Genomic DNA, 16286 nt, shown 5'->3' on the forward strand with positions numbered 1-16286 from the left:
AAAATTGTAATTACACGCCCCTGTTAAACAGGGGCTGAAAAATTGTGCCTTAGGCACTGGTGGTGGCGCCCAGAACCAAAAATGTTCTTACAAGCTATCAGCGTGATGATTGAGGAGGAAGAGGATAATTACTCAGGGATAGTCACTCAGCATCAGCATAGGCAGTCTTTGAAGGGATCTGAGATTTCAAAAAAAATTATTCGGTTACATCAGCATCAGGTGCTTGGTAGCTGGTGGTGATCCAAGACTCATTCATTTTTATGAAGGTCAGCCGATCGACCGAGTCGGTGGACAGACGCACCCTGTGATCGGTTACCACGCCTCCAGCAGCACTGAATGTGCGTTCCGAAAGAACGCTGGATGCAGGACAGGCCAGTAGCTCAATTGCATACTGTGCAAGCTCTGGCCAGTGATCCATCCTCAAGACCCAGTAACCCAGAGGATTTTCGGTGGGAAAGGTGTCCAAGTCTGATCTTGCCCCTAGGTATTCCTGCACCATGTAAAACAGACGCTGGCGATGGTTGCTGGAACCGATCATACCTTGGGGCTGCGGACCAAAAAATTGTCTGAACGCATCGGTCAGACGGCCACCTTCTCCACCGCTCCTTCTTTGACTGACCGAAGCCTCAGCAACACGTTGTCCAGAAACAGGAGTTTGTAACCTCCCAGTCTCTGGGAACGCGTTGCACAGACCTTTCTGCAAGGCCTCCCGAAGATGTTTCATCCTCTGCTCCCTCTGCGATGGCAAGATAAGGTCCGCAACCTTACCCTTGTAACGTGGATCAAGGAGGGTTGCCAGCCAGTATTGGTCCTTCTCCTTGATACCACGAATACGAGGATCCTTACGCAGGCTTTGCAGGATCAGGGAGGCCATGCAGCGTAGGTTTGCTGAGGCATTCGGTCCGGAGTCCTCTGGGTCACTAAGAACGACATGGTCCGCAGCCACCTCCTCCCAGCCACGTACAAGTCCATGTGTTTCTTGGGACTGATCCCTTAAAGACTGCTGCTGATGCTGAGTGCCAGGCTCCACCTCCATACTGACACAATCTTCCTCCTCCTCCTCTTCCTCCTCGTCCTCTTCCTGTGTGATCGGCGGGCACGCAGGAACACTGTCTGGATAAAGGGGGCCTTGAGAGCTAAGGAAGTCCTCCTCTTCCTGCCTCTGTTCTGCCTCAAGTGCCCTGTCCATTATTCCACGCAGCGTGTGCTCCAACAGGTGGACAAGGGGGACAGTGTCACTGATGCATGCACTGTCACTGCTCACCATCCTCGTGGCCTCCTCGAATGGTGACAGGACAGTGCATGCATCCCTGATCATGGCCCACTGGCGTGGGGAAAAAAAACCAAGCTCCCCTGACCCTGTCCTGGTGCCATAGTCGCACAGGTACTCATTGATGGCCCTCTGCTGCGTGTGCAGCCGCTGCAGCATGGCCAACGTTGAGTTCCACCTGGTGGGCATGTCACAGATTAGGCGGTTCTTGGGCAGGTTAAACTCCTTTTGGAGGTCCGTCAGCCGAGCACTGGCATTATATGACCGGCGGAAATGCACACAGACTTTCCTGGCCTGCCTCAGGACATCCTGTAAGCCCGGGTACCTGCCCAAGAACCGCTGCACCACCAAGTTAAGGACGTGAGCCAAACAGGGCACATGGGTCATTTGTCCCTGTCGGAGGGCAGAGAGGAGGTTGGTGCCATTGTCGCAAACCACCATTCCTGCCTTAAGTTGGCGTGGCGTCAACCACCTCTGAACCTGCCCCTGCAGAGCTGACAGAACCTCTGCCCCAGTGTGGCTCCTGTCCCCCAAGCACACCAGCTCAAGCACCGCATGGCATCTTTTGGCCTGCGTACTTGCGTAGCCCCTTGAACGCCTACGGAGCACCGCTGGTTCCGAGGAAGAGGCCATGGAGGAAGAAGAAGAGGAGGGGGTGGAGGAGAGAGGTGTGTCACAATCAGCATTTTGGAGGCGTGGTGGCAGAACAACCTCCAACACTACTGCACCTTGTCCTGCATCCTTCCCAGCTGCCAGCAGAGTCACCCAATGCGCCGTGAAACTTAGGTAACGTCCCTGTCCATGCCTGCTGGACCATGAGTCAGCGGTAATATGCACCTTACCGCTGACCGCCCTGTCCAGCGAGGCATGGACATTGCCTTCCACATGCCGGTAGAGAGCCGGAATCGCCTTCCGTGAGAAAAAGTGGCGTTTGGGTACCTGCCACTGAGGAACCGCACATTCCACAAACTCACGGAAGGGGGCAGAGTCTACCAACTGAAAAGGCAGCAGTTGAAGTGCTAGCAATTTTGCCAAGCTAGCATTCAACCGCTGGGCATGTGGATGGCTGGGAGCAAACTTCTTTCGGCGGTGCAGCAGCTGGGGCAGGGAAATTTGCCTGGTACAATCTGACGTCGGTGTACCAAAAGCAGATTGCCCACAAGTACTTGGCTGTGACACACCTAATTCTACACCTTCATTCCTCTCACTGCAGGTCTCAGAGAGGACTGAAGGTCTAGTGGGGTTGGAAATCTCAGCTGATGAGGAGCAAGGAGAGATCCTCTTTGTTCTTTGGTGTGGGTCTTTTAGATACGCTTGCCAACGAACTGCATGGCAGGTCAACATATGTCTGGTCAAGCATGTGGTACCCAAGCGGGAGATATTTTGGCCACGCGAGATACGCTTGAGACATATGTTGCAAATAGCAGCGGTGCGATCTGATGCACTCGTCTCAAAAAAGGCCCACACCAAAGAACTTTTTGAATAACGCGCAGAGACTGCAGCGCCCTGCACATGTGGAGCTTTGGGGTGTGATGCAGTCAATGTGTTGCCCTTAGGCTGGCCCCTGGAGGGCATCCTGCCTCGTTGGTGATGTGCTGCCGCCTCCTCCTCCTCCTCCTCCTCCTCCTCCTCCTCCTCCTCCTCTCTCCTATCAGGCACCCACGTTGAGTCAGTGACCTCATCATCCCCTCCCTCCTCATCACTGGAGCAAACCTGGCAGTATGCTGCAGCAGGGGGAGCATGACTGCCAGATTGCTGTCCTTCTTGGGCACCCCCTCTGTCCGCGCTCATGTTACTGCCTTCATCGAGCTCAGTATCGTCATCAGAGCCTTCCAAACGCTGGGCATCCTCCTGGAGCATGTACCCAACACTGTGGTCAAACAGTTCGAGGGAATCCTCATGAGGACATGGTGGAGCTAGGGAAGGAGTCACTGATGACATTGAGCTGAGGGAAGAGGCCGCTGCTTTGCCAGACAAAGCACCCTGGGCATGGGTGAGAGAGGATGAGGAGGATGAGGACGGCTTGGTCATCCACTCGACCAAGTCTTCCGCATGTTGCGGCTCAACATGGCCAGCTGCCGAAAAAAAGGCCAAGCGTGTCCCATGGCCACGTGCTGATGAGGATGCACCGTCTCCACGACCAGCACTAGACACAGAGCCTGCTTGCCCTCTCTTATTGGCTTGTGACTGTCTGCCTCTCCTTCTTGGCCTTCCAGACATACTAATGGCCTGTAGCTGCACTAAGCTGGGATAGAACACCTGTAATTTTCTTCAAGTAGCTTTATATACTGTAACCAGACAAGCCTGCCTGTCAGTAGGAAGATAACAGGAACGGATCTAGCTGAACACTGTGAGCAGGACGCACTGTACTAAATGTAAATAGTCTAGCTGCCTGACCGTGGTACTAATAGGATCAAATAGAACACCTGTAATTTTCTTCAGGTAGCTTTATATACTGTAACCAGACAAGCCTGCCTGTCAGTAGGAAGATAACAGGAACGGATCTAGCTGTACACTGTGAGCAGGACGCACTGTACTAAATGTAAATAGTCTAGCTGCCTGACCGTGGTACTAATAGGATCAAATAGAACACCTGTAATTTTCTTCAGGTAGCTTTATATACTGTAACCAGACAAGCCTGCCTGTCAGTAGGAAGATAACAGGAACGGATCTAGCTGTACACTGTGAGCAGGACGCACTGTACTAAATGTAAATAGTCTAGCTGCCTGACCGTGGTACTAATAGGATCAAATAGAACACCTGTAATTTTCTTCAGGTAGCTTTATATACTGTAACCAGACAAGCCTGCCTGTCAGTAGGAAGATAACAGGAACGGATCTAGCTGAACACTGTGAGCAGGACGCACTGTACTAAATGTAAATAGTCTAGCTGCCTGACCGTGGTACTAATAGGATCAAATAGAACACCTGTAATTTTCTTCAGGTAGCTTTATATACTGTAACCAGACAAGCCTGCCGGTCAGTAGGAATTTAACAGGAACGGATCTAGCTGAACACTGTGAGCAGGACGCACTGCACTAAATGTAAATAGCAGGAACGGATCTAGCTGAACACTGTGAGCAGGACGCACTGCACTAAATGTAAATAGTCTAGAAGATAACAGGAACGGATCTAGCTGAACACTGTGAGCAGGACGCACTGCATTAAATGTAAATAGTCTAGATAGAAGATAACAGGAACGGATCTAGCTAAACTGAATACAGTGTATATATATATATGCAACACCTGGGATGCATATATATACACAATACACTGTAAGTGCAGCTAACTGACTGACTGTTCTGCCTAATCTATCTAACTCAAATCAAATGACACTGTCTCTCTCTCTCTCTATCTCTCAGCACACCGGAACACACACTACACAGGGCCGCCGTGCAGGCGGCCTTATATAGTGTGGGGTGTGTACTAAATGCCCTGAGCCGTAATTGGCCAAAGCCACCCTGGCTTTGGCCAATTACAGCTCTCTCTACTGACAGCGCTGTGATTGGCCAAGCATGCGGGTCATAGTGCATGCTTGGCCAATCATCAGCCAGCAATGCACTGCGATGCCGCAGTGAATTATGGGCCGTGACGCGCCACACGAATTTAGCGCGAACGGCCCATAACGTTCGCAATTCGGCGAACGATCGAACAGCCGATGTTCGAGTCGAACATGGGTTCGACTCGAACACGAAGCTCATCCCTATCAGCCAGTAAACTGTGTGTGTGTGCAACATTTGATCTTAGATTAGAGTGAACCATTTAATCATGCCATAGGTGCCAGTAAGGTTCAGGTGTGAACTGAGTCCTTACAGGGCCCAATGTTGTTATAACTCAAGACTTTAACTACAAAAAAATATTTGACTAAACTAAATGTTCTTTTGAATGTGTTGCTGATGTTAGTTATTCATCTGAAACTGCTGGCGCTTTCCTTTTCTTTGGTGAAGGTCGCCATATGGAAAGAGTTAATACCAGTAGGGAGGTCAGTCCAAGAAATTAAAATACGCCTGGCAGTTTTATAGTGATCCTGGGCCTGCGTTCCCCACCAAAATTTCATAAAGTATGCTCACACGGGCTTAAGTAACCAGATCCTGAAAAGCAAAGCACTGGAAACATTTCAGAGGTTTTGGGGTTATTTTTTTTTTCTTTCTTAGATATGATTCCGTCTAAATCTGATCCCAAAATTTCACCCGTGTAAAGGACTATGATGAAAGGCGCATTATGCTAAGAATTTCCTCTATTTGTTTTGGGTCTTTTACAGGATTTTTCAGGTTCAGAATTTCCATGCGCTATTTGCAGACCTTATTGAAACAACAGTATGTGTCAAAGTTAAACCTTCAAAGTAAAATTGTGATGTGAATCGGTAGAAAAGTCTACAGAACATTTCCTGAAAAGGGACGGTTAAATCCCAGGCTGGCTATACGTGGGCATCACTCTAACTGCCAAGCAGTGCTAGTTTTCACTTCAATGTTTCCATGTCTGGACCACCGCAGTCTTTCTCTTGGGCCAATCAATGGATATGGACTGGAGAAGTGAAAAGTTTGGTTACATTTATGGAGGAAAGAGAGCAATTGGCTATCCCTGGCAGAAATATTCTGAAGCATAACAAGGATTTCTCACGTTCTGTTACCCTCTAAACAGCCCATCAGAAGTGATGCTGGAGTCTGTGTTGAGTCTGCATCTAGGCCAGGTTCACATCTATGCAGGTTGTGGTTGATGTGTTTCTCTAACCAGGGTGTCTAAGAAATGGCGAATTTGGATATAGCGGTTTCTCTCTCGGTCAGGAACTTCATAAGTTTTCTGAAGCTGCTGAAAAGTATATTCCCCCCTGTGGTCATGAGAAAAGAACAGACCATTGTCTGGCCTTTCGAGTGCCAACCAGTGAAAGCTATGGGGGTCATCCAACCCTGGAGGAAACCATGGGCAGTTGAAGACCTCCAGAAGAGGTAGGTGAGGTGAAAGAAGCCCTGTGGAATATTTACCCGAATCCCATATTGCGAATGAATGAGACAAAATAGGGTTTAGAGGCTTAGAATGAAATTGAGCGGGCAGCCATAAAAGTGACGATAACGGGACAGGGTCCACATCCCGAATTTTCAGCATATAGCTGTATCAAGGGTGCAATTTGCGCAGCTTTATAATAGTGCATCAGGTATGGAAACTTCAAACCACCTGCACGCTCCTGTTTGTATAACACTGCCTGATTCAATCTTTGTCTGGTCGATCCCCAGACAAATTTAAGAATTTGACGTTGCAAAGAACGCAGTATATGCGGGGGGATTGAAACCGCTAGACCTCTAGAAGCATACAGGAGTTTCGAGAAAAGGGTCATCTTGATCGTGTGGATGCGGCCCATCCAAGAGCACTTTTCTATGTTTCTATGTAATCAAACATTAGTAAAAATTACCTTTCCCTTTCAATCTACAGCACTGTAATTGTCTGTAAAATACAATGCAATATGGCAACCTAGAAGCATTTTGTACACACATAGTGTACAGAATGCCCCCCCAGAAATGTAATTTCCTGCTTCTGTGATTGGCTCACTGATTTTTTTTTAGAAGTTTGCACTAATAAGGCCCTTTTCACACTGAAGCGCTTCTAAACTGCGAGTAAAACACTGAGTGCTTTTGAAGAGCTTTTCAGGCACTTTTGAAGAGCTTTCCATTTATTTTTACCGCCCTGCCAGAACACTGCCCCAGTGTAAAAACATTCTTTGATTTTAATGAAAATAGGTTTTCGTGAGCTTTTCAGGCACTTTTTTTAGCGTGAAAGTGCCTGAGAAGTGCCTCAGTGTGGAAGGTCTTCGATTCAAATCAGATTTTGGGCAAAATTGATTCCTCTGCAACAAAATTTTCAGTTGCGGTGAGACTCCCAAAGGGTTAATCACATGTAAGAGAATTCAAACCCAGCAGCTGATCACTAATGAAGAAGTCACTCCCATTCACATTCAGTTTGCACATGGACACAAACAAACAGCTATTTCTTTAAAATAGGAAGTTTATTCCCTGTAATGTACATAGATCAAACAGAGGGTATGCTTTGTTCTAAAAAAAAGTGGCGTTACTCTTCAAGCAATCATTCAGTGCTTTGTGAATTCTCTCTGTGCAGTTGTTGCAATAAAAAATAGACATGAATAGCTGACACCTCCCTCTTCTATCAGATACAGGAATTATAAAAAGGGGATCTTCACCCCAAAACAAAGTAAAGTATCACTCATCCTGTTCCTCCATCAGTATATATATTTGCAGCTTTTGTTTGGGGGGGCCTCTTCCTCCGCTCTCCATCCTGACACACCCCCTGCAGCCGGCTCCCTCCTCTCCTCTCCCGGCAGCTGCGGGCGAACAAGGGGGGGGGGTGGAGGAGGAGGACAGGGGGCCAGAGAACACGGGGCTGGAACAGGAGGATGAAGACAGGGGTCCGGAGAACACGGGGCTGGAGGAGAAGGACACGACGGACATTGGGGGGATGATCGGTGTGGCAGAGGGACAGTTGCGAGCACCGATCTCCCTGTATGGCATTTCAGCTGACAGCCGTGGGAGGGTGTGGAGGAGAAGCGGCTGTCTGAAAAGCCATGCAGGGAGATTGGTGCTCGCAACTGTCCCTCTGCGAGCACCATCCCGATCAAGGAACAATCATCCATGTGTGCAACGTGGGTCACAGTCGGACCCCCCCCCCTCTCAGGGGCCCATGTGCAGGGAGTACCCTGCACACATGGATGATATGCCACTGGGTAGAGCTGATAACAGGCAATGGAGTAGGCTCTCTGTAATACATATTGCAAAAGGAAAACTATATTTTAGGCTGGGCTCACACTATCTTTGCATGCGGCTCACAGCAGGGTCCAGTGCGTCCACGTTCAGTGTTTCAGGTCCGATTTCAGCCTGAATTTTTGGCTGAATTTGGACCTGAAATGGACCAAAAGACGCACAGGGCTCCTGTGCAAATGTGCACCGGAGCCGCAGCAGAGATATGTGAACCGGCTCCATAGAGAGCTGGTCAAAATCTCCTGCTATTGCGAATTGGATGCGGGGAACCCGCTTTCAATTCGCAATAGTGTGAAGTTGAACCCAGCCTTAGATGGGGATTTTGACAAGTTTCAAGTCTTGCCACAAATTTTTACTTGGATTGAGCAGAGATTCACTTTTGAAAATAAATAAAAGGAAGCTGAGGAAAAGCTGTGTTCACTTTGAATACACCATCAAGTGCAAAGATAATAAGAAAAACTGGATTTTTGCTTGCACATAATTGTAGAGTGCCCAGGTTATAGTTGTTTTATGAATGGTTCTATCGGCTCTGATGTGCCCTCCTGCAGCTCCTTTACAATTTCCGTTGGCCTCTTAGTTGCCTCTCTAACTAATAGCTGCTTTACCAGGTCACTAAGTTTGGTGGGATGGCCTTTGCCAGGCATGGTCACAGTTGCACTACATTTCTTTAAAAGGTTTAATACAATTTCAGGAGATATTTATAGCTTGGGGTATCTTTTTATAACCCAACACTGAGTGGTGCTTCTCCATAACTTTATGCTAGTTTTCATGATCTGTTTAGATATGTTCTGTAACAAACTCTGGCATATCTGAGATCATGCTTCTAAAAACAGTTATTTAGGGGTTTTACGAAAAAGACAGTGAATACTTACTCAGCAAAGACTTTTCTTTTGTGTAGACCAGTGGTCTCCAAACTGCAGCCTGGGGACTGGATGTGGCCCTTTGCTTGCCTTTATCTGGCCCTCGACCAACTGACACCAAAGATGGGGATCCATTCCCCCTACTGACAGCATCATTATTTCTCCCATTAAAACCAATGAAGGGGCAATGATGCCGGCGGATTTTCTACACCGAATAGCCACAGTCCGGCCCCCCTAAAGCCTGAAGTACAGTAAATTGTCCCTTTGCTTAGAAAGTTTAGAGACCCCTGGTGTATACCAATGACATAAATTTCCAATTTACTATTTTTTATTTTGGTTTTAACATTACAAAAGTATGGACAAGTCCAAGTGAGATGGAATGCATAGTGTATGTAATAAAATGGGTTCAGTAATGATCTGTTAACTGTGAACTTGGACTAATATAAGTGACTGGTCCTTAAAGGATCCTTTGCTGAGAAAACAAGTGGCGAATGCTATTGCTGGTTGCTTCTTTTGAAAATGCTAGCTGCCATACTGACCTTTTAGCTGCAATATTGACCTGCAAAAAATATAGGAGATAAGTTTTTCTGACTTTCTTAATCTGTACACTTAGGGGTCTATACCTCAGAGAGTTCTGAAGGCAGTGAGTCAGTGAGTCAGATTTCTAGCCAGGCAACTAGCATTTTCAGAAGGAAGATAGCAATGGCATTATAAGTTCTGTCAAGAGTTTTGACTTTGAAGTTGAACTCCGGGCTCCCCCTCCACCACCCCTCCGCCCAACCTTTCTCTAACTTATCGCTGGCATCTGAATACCCCTTTATACTTATAAAAATCCATGATCACATTCTACTACTGTCATAAAATTTCTCTCTTCTTCTGTTTGTAGGCGGAAAGGTCCTTCTTCAGGTGTCCTTAGGAATGGGCTTTAAAGCGATCTATTATTACTTATTGCTTTACTATAACAAGCCCAGAGGCTGGCATATTCTCTATTTGGTGAAACAATGACTTGAAACATACATGTTCAATGCATGTGAAATCAGAGATACACATGCGTGTTTGGTAGTTAATAAAGGATAACTGCGACAATCCTGTTCTGTTTCGTAAACAAGTCAGCAATGGGTGTTCCTAAATGTAGATATTGGCAGTTTCTCTTTAATCCAGCTATTATGGGTAAGGAAAGAAACATACGCTGGGTTTTCCTCGATTTTACAAGGAGTTTGTGAATTTCGTTACATTTACCAGACCATCTAACATTCAACTTTACCATCTGTAAGCACTTAGAGAACATAGCATATCATACTTGCTGCATTTGCTAAGTGTCAGGAAATTCAGTGATGGAACCGTAAGCAATAACCGATCATAATGGAAATCTTCACAATGGTGGTTCTTGGTGAGAAAATAGTGTTCAATGGTCAGCAAATATCACCATCTATTAACATCTTTTCAGTTTACCTTCTTTGCTCAGATAACTTCCTGGATATTAATGGAGGTAGAAGAGATTACATGGACAGAAGTAGTAAACAGAAGCTTACAAATGGGTTCCTGATTGTTTTTTGGCCGAGCCATAGTTGGCTGCAGTCTTGTCATACCTCCTGACAAAATCCAGACAGTGTGGACATGGATATCAGTAGCTTGGGTATGGCTTGAAAGCAAGGACTTGGAAATGTTTTTTCATTACAGTACTGTGTAAAAATGTATTTACTATATATTTTCTTAGACTGGTTTCTGGGCTGAATTTCCTTGGATTATACTGATCCTTTCCTCTCCTCTGTATTTTTAGCTGCTCTTTGAATGAACGACAATTTCCGAATTTCCGAAGAGCAGTTAAGACAGCCTTAGTTTGTCTCGTTATATCCCTACAGCTTGGCCCACTGCTACACCCATCAGCTTAATGAGTGGTCTACATACATCTTCCTGTCACCTCCTCTTCAACATTGTTTTCTTACTGACGTCAAGTACTGGTGTTGAGCAGCTGTGCAAAAAATCTAACTACTGCGTATTTATCATCCCATTTTTTTACTGTCTGTTTATCTCTTCTGCTGAAAACATGTCTTCAGTGAAGAATGCTCAATTATTATTAAATCATTACATTTTAACCAGCTGTGCTCAGCACTAAGAACCTGAGCTTCGACAAGTGTTATGTACTGGTTACCTATTTGGGTAACATTAAGGCTCTGTTTCCACTAGTGCGACTTTTCATGCGACTTGGGACTGAAAAGTCGCATGACAAATTGTTTCCCATGATTTCCAATGAGTACCGTTCATATCTGTGCGACTTCAAGTCGCAGCGACTTCAAAGTAGTCCCTGCACTACTTTGGTCCCACTTTGATGCGACTTGAGGTCTATAGATACAGGCATTGCTTCAAATCGCGGTAAAAAGTCGCGGTAAAATCGCGGTAAAAAATCGCGGCAAAATCGCGCGACTTTGGGGACGCACTAGTGGAAACCTAGCCTAAAGTGGAATGTCAGTTTATACAAGGTTTTTAGGTTTCAGAGTTGCACCTGCTGATCTCCATGCAATGAACACAGAAACCTTCACACCTGTTTGAGTTCCTAGCAGTCTTCTTGACTGCCATTTATTCATCCAAGTTTGAATGCAACATTTAATAAATACTTTTCATTTCAATGATCTGCTTTACAACTCTGTTGTATGTGTTAAATATTATTTCCTGTTGAGACTTCTAACTTCTTTTTGTCAGTGGGCTCCATTCACAAAGCAGTATCTTACCGCATCTGTGCATGTGGTAGGGTACCGCATAGGATTTTTCAAAAAGTTTTTAGCATTCACTAAAAACACTACTAAAATACCACATGAGTTATTTTATGAAGTCGTGCGGTATTTTAGTAGAGTAAGGCTGCAGTAATTTACTGCTGCTAGGGGTAACCGGCGTCCTTATCACAGGCTGTCACTAGCTAAGTGTTAAGGGGAGGCAACCACCAACTTCCTTAACAACCAGCAACTGTCCCCCCAAAAATCCATACCAGATCCTTATCCGAGCATGCAGCCTGGCAGGTCAGGAAAGGAAGGGGACGAGCGAGCACCCCCAACGCCTCAACCATACCAGGCCACATGCCTTCAACATGGGAGGGTGCTTTTAAGGCAGGGGGGTGTATCAGAATCTGGAAGCCCCCTTTAACAAGGTGGCCCCCAGATGCTGCCCCCCATGTGAACAAGGACTTTTCAAAAACTGTCTAATGTGTTTTTTTACACTTTTTTTTTTGGTGAATGAGTAGGGGTCCTAAATACCCCATACTCATTCACATGGGGGGCGGGAGTTCTGGGGGCCCCCTTGCTAAAGGGGGATTTCACATTCCGATAGGCTACTTGCCCACAGACCCCCACAACCACCAGCCAGGGTTGTGGGGAAGATGCCCCCCTCCCACACGCTGTTTTTTTCATGATTTTTTTAAATTGCCATCAATTGTTATTTTTACTTTCAGCTGTCATCGGGGAAACTCGCTGAGAGGTGATGACTCATCGGTTGTTAAGGACACGGCAGCCTCCCATCCCTTAACAACCAGGCTGTTTACTTGTTTGTAGCCTCCCCGGCGGTATTCCCGAGTGTGGCTCGGGGTTAAAATTCAGTCCCATTAGCGGTAACCCCGAGCCACACTCGGGATCGCATTGCAGGATCCTGGTGCAGCGTTACTTACCTTGTCCCCAGGATCCTGCGATGTCCCCCGCAGTGTCCGTGGGCTGTGTCCTCCTCCGAAGCCTCTCCTTGCCAGGCTCCGTTCCCTGCAAGCGGCGCGACGCACGGGGCGGTTGCCTGGCGGCAAATTCAAAAAATTGTAAAAATCAAAACACCTACAGTACTGTAATCTTACAGATTACAGTACTGTATGAAATCATGTCACATCCCTTTTGTCCCCAGTGCTTTGTCCTATGCCCTGCATGCAGTTTTATATTATATATACTGTTCTTTCTGCCTGGAAACTGGAGATTGTCCATAGCAACCAAAAAGTGTCCCTTTACATCAAAAGTGGCTTTAGACCAGCTAGAAAACAGCGATAGTAAATTAGAACACTTGCAGAACTGAGCGATAGTGAATCGTGGGGAAATTTATTTTATTTTTTTTAATTATTTATTTTTATTTATTATGTTATAATTTATGTTTTGTGTTTCAAACTTTATCATACCCGGGATATCTACTAGACTCTTGTTTGGACAGATTTAAGTGCGTTATTGTTAAGAATTACAGGCCTACAATATAAAATGCCAAATTTCCATGCAAAATAATTGTACCGCTTTCAGCACCTAAAATCCGAAATAATCATACCGCCAGGGAGGTTAAGGATGCTGGCGGCTGCTGGTTCCTTAAATGTCAAATGCTGGGACCATTAATTTTTTTACAGCATGCCTTTTTTTTTTTTGTGAATTGACTTTCACTCCTGTTTTACGTGGTATTTACAGAGCGTTTTTGCTTTATGCAGTAAATACTGCATAAATCAGTAGTGAATTGACATTTTCAGGATCGCATGTGGTATTTGGGAAAATACCTAAATACCGCATACGATCTGATTGTGTGAATGGAGCCCAATGTCTAACTTTTCCCGTACGTTATTAATACCCTTCTTCACATTGTCAGAAGACTCAGGGATTCAGTTGAGGCCAAATAGAAAAGCTGTTTCACAGCAAAGAACCATGTGCACATAATGCCAAGCCAGGACAAGTCCAAGTAGCCATCACCACCACACGAAGTCAGTGTCTGAGCTGGCAGCCTTATCTTGAAAAGAGACACCTTTTTAACATAACCTCCTGGTTGCATTGCATTCACTGCCCTGTGCCTCTCATTTTAGGCCTTCATGACCTTGTTTTTTAATTAAGAATAAATAGTGGTGGGGATAAAAATTTGGTGCTTTGGTGCATACAACCATACCACACAGCTATGCAGGGAAGTACAGCAATAAAGGGCAACTTTGTGTCAACTAGTAATGAGCCTGTTGCCAAACACTTGAAATCTAGGGACTGTTCCCAAAAACTGGGAATGTCTGGTCATCCTATATTACGTAACCTAATTAACAATAGAAAGTGTATATTAACTTTAAAAGAAAAATGTTTCTTTGCGTTATTAAAGTTATTTAATGTTTCTTTGAGTTATTAAAATTGTCTCTTTCTGTGTTTGGCACTAAATTGCCGTTACTCTAACATGTTGTTTTGTTGTGGGCATGTGCTGCATATTTTGTGAGCCCACAATTTTAGTGGTGATTTGTATTTAGACTCCATACAAGTTGTAACTTTTTTTTTTTTAAGGAAAAACAAGCTGTAACTGTTGGTCTTATTTAATCTCAGTTTTGTTTCCGTTACAGCCTGCAGGGGGTGAGCGTCACATCTTTCAAGAGAAAGGTCTGAGAAAGAAGCGGCTGTGTGCCGCCTGCAGTGAACCTGTCGTGTCCCAAGGCAGCGTCTGCAAAGGTAAATGGTGACAAGTACTCTGCATGCCTTTATTCAGCCTCAGAGGCGACCTCTGATGGTCTTAAATGTCACATTATTAGCACACCTAAAGCAATGGATTTTTTGTTAGTGGAAGTTAGAAAATTAAAGCAGACCTATGACTTGCCAGGGGTCTTTACTCACCAGTTTAGCCCTCACTCCTTATCCCTACATTTCTGCTATGGGCCAATTCCTTCGGCAATAACTCTGTCATTACTTAAAGTGGAACTTTAGTCAGAAAATTAGTCCCTGTTAGATCAGTTCAGGCTGGCCCCTTTTGCAGGTATAACTATGTAAAACATTAAAAATATGTGCCTAAATTGTTTAAAATCAAATAATATACTGTCTCACCCTGCTCTGCACATGTTCAGTTGCTTTCCGTTTTTTAAGCACTGTGCCGAATTTGTAGAAGCTGATCTGCTGATAGCCTAAAGATTTACTGCTGTTCAGGGGCTCTGGGCTTCAGCAAAATGGCAGCCTCCAGCAAGAAGAAGCAGTAACAATGTTGGAGGCAATTTACAACACACACTAATTTTGGTAGTATAATTATTAATGTTGAATGTATGTTCTTTGCAAAAGAGCATTATTTTTTATCAAGTTGTTATGGATAAAGTTCCTCTTTAAGGTAATAATGTAATCCATGTATCATTTTTTTCTGCACAAATAACCTTTCTTTTATTGTTTTATGATTTTAATATGTAACAAACATACATGTGATCGATCAACTTGGTACATTCAGCCTGACCATACATGGTTTGAATCTTGGCCGATTCCTGCTGAACCGGCCGAGATTCGAACCGTCTATGGTCGGCCTTAGTTTCCTCACGAGAATAGATTTTCTATCAATATTAATTGGTGGATTAATGCTGGATATTATAAACTCTGGAATTCTCTCCATTTAGCCAGTGCAGAATTTCCAAATTAATTTATTATGCGATGTTCCCTGTGTTGGCAGTGATATCATGTTTGTTCCAGTTAGCACAGGACTCTCAGGTCAGGCCAGTACTTTTGGGTATTCTTTGCTGAGTTTTCGGGTGTAGAGATGCTCTCCCCGTCCTGTCTCTGACGATGTTCAGTCGTGAGTGTACAGGCATTTTCTTGCAGAGTCTACTGTAGCCTTACTAGGAAGTATATGAGGGAATTACTACTCCCCCCCTTTTATATGCTGTTTTTCTACATACTAGGATTACAGGCTGGGCATTTGAACTATGGCTATGTTATGTAGACCAGCTCCTCGGTGTGCCATCTGGGGTTAACAGTAGGACCATGATACATGCAATATTTTAGCACAACATCATGCATTTCCATGCTGTAGATAGGCCAGCCACCGAGTAACATTCAGGGCAGTCCCAGCATTCAAAAGAGGACAGTAGATGCCACTGATTAGACCTTCTCTGCCTCCTGCCCACTTCTGTGTTGCCACAACCATGCTCTGGTGAAAGTCAGAAGGTAGGACTCTCTTGTGAAAAAGGTGGAGGGGAGAACTAAGGACTCTACTGCAAAAGAAAGGGGGGGAAACTAAGGACTTAAAGTGAAAGGGGGGCAGAGGATTCTAATGTGGAAAGATGGGGAGGGGCTGAGGACCTTGATGTGAATGGGGTGTGGGGGGGGGCACTCTGATGCCATGGGGGTTCTAAAGGACTCTGATGGGAGAAATTCCTGCCCAATATACTGGTGGAGTTGTTTCTAAGAGGGATGAGAAGTAGATAGAAAGTCCCAAGAATTGAAGCTGTAATCCCATATCTCTGTGCTGGTGTGCACCTTGGGAGCGACCAAAGAGCTAAAGAGAGTAGAGAATTTATGATTGGAGGGCTGTAACAAAAGCATTTTAGACCTTCAGAAATCGAGTGCTGATGTTTCCGGTGAATGCTGAATCTGATGAGTATGTGATCGTAAATGAAAGCATGCCTTTTGGAAAATGTACATTGTTATGTGGTTACCCAGGAGTGAAAGGATGA

General features: G+C 45.2%; 1 protein-coding gene across 3 annotated transcripts in view; it reads left to right on the plus strand.

The window, feature by feature from the left end:
• Positions 1-16286, plus strand: part of TNS2 (tensin 2) — a 271078-nt gene that overhangs the window by 120295 nt on the left and 134497 nt on the right. For all 3 annotated transcript variants that reach the window (XM_073613552.1, XM_073613554.1, XM_073613553.1), the window contains exon 2: positions 14205-14310. In XM_073613552.1, coding sequence (XP_073469653.1) covers positions 14205-14310 — 106 coding nt within the window. The remainder of the gene's footprint in view (positions 1-14204; positions 14311-16286) is intronic.

The sequence above is a fragment of the Aquarana catesbeiana genome, linkage group LG02 (assembly GCF_042186555.1).
Source record: "Aquarana catesbeiana isolate 2022-GZ linkage group LG02, ASM4218655v1, whole genome shotgun sequence".
In the NCBI taxonomy this organism is placed as follows: Eukaryota; Metazoa; Chordata; class Amphibia; order Anura; family Ranidae; genus Aquarana; species Aquarana catesbeiana.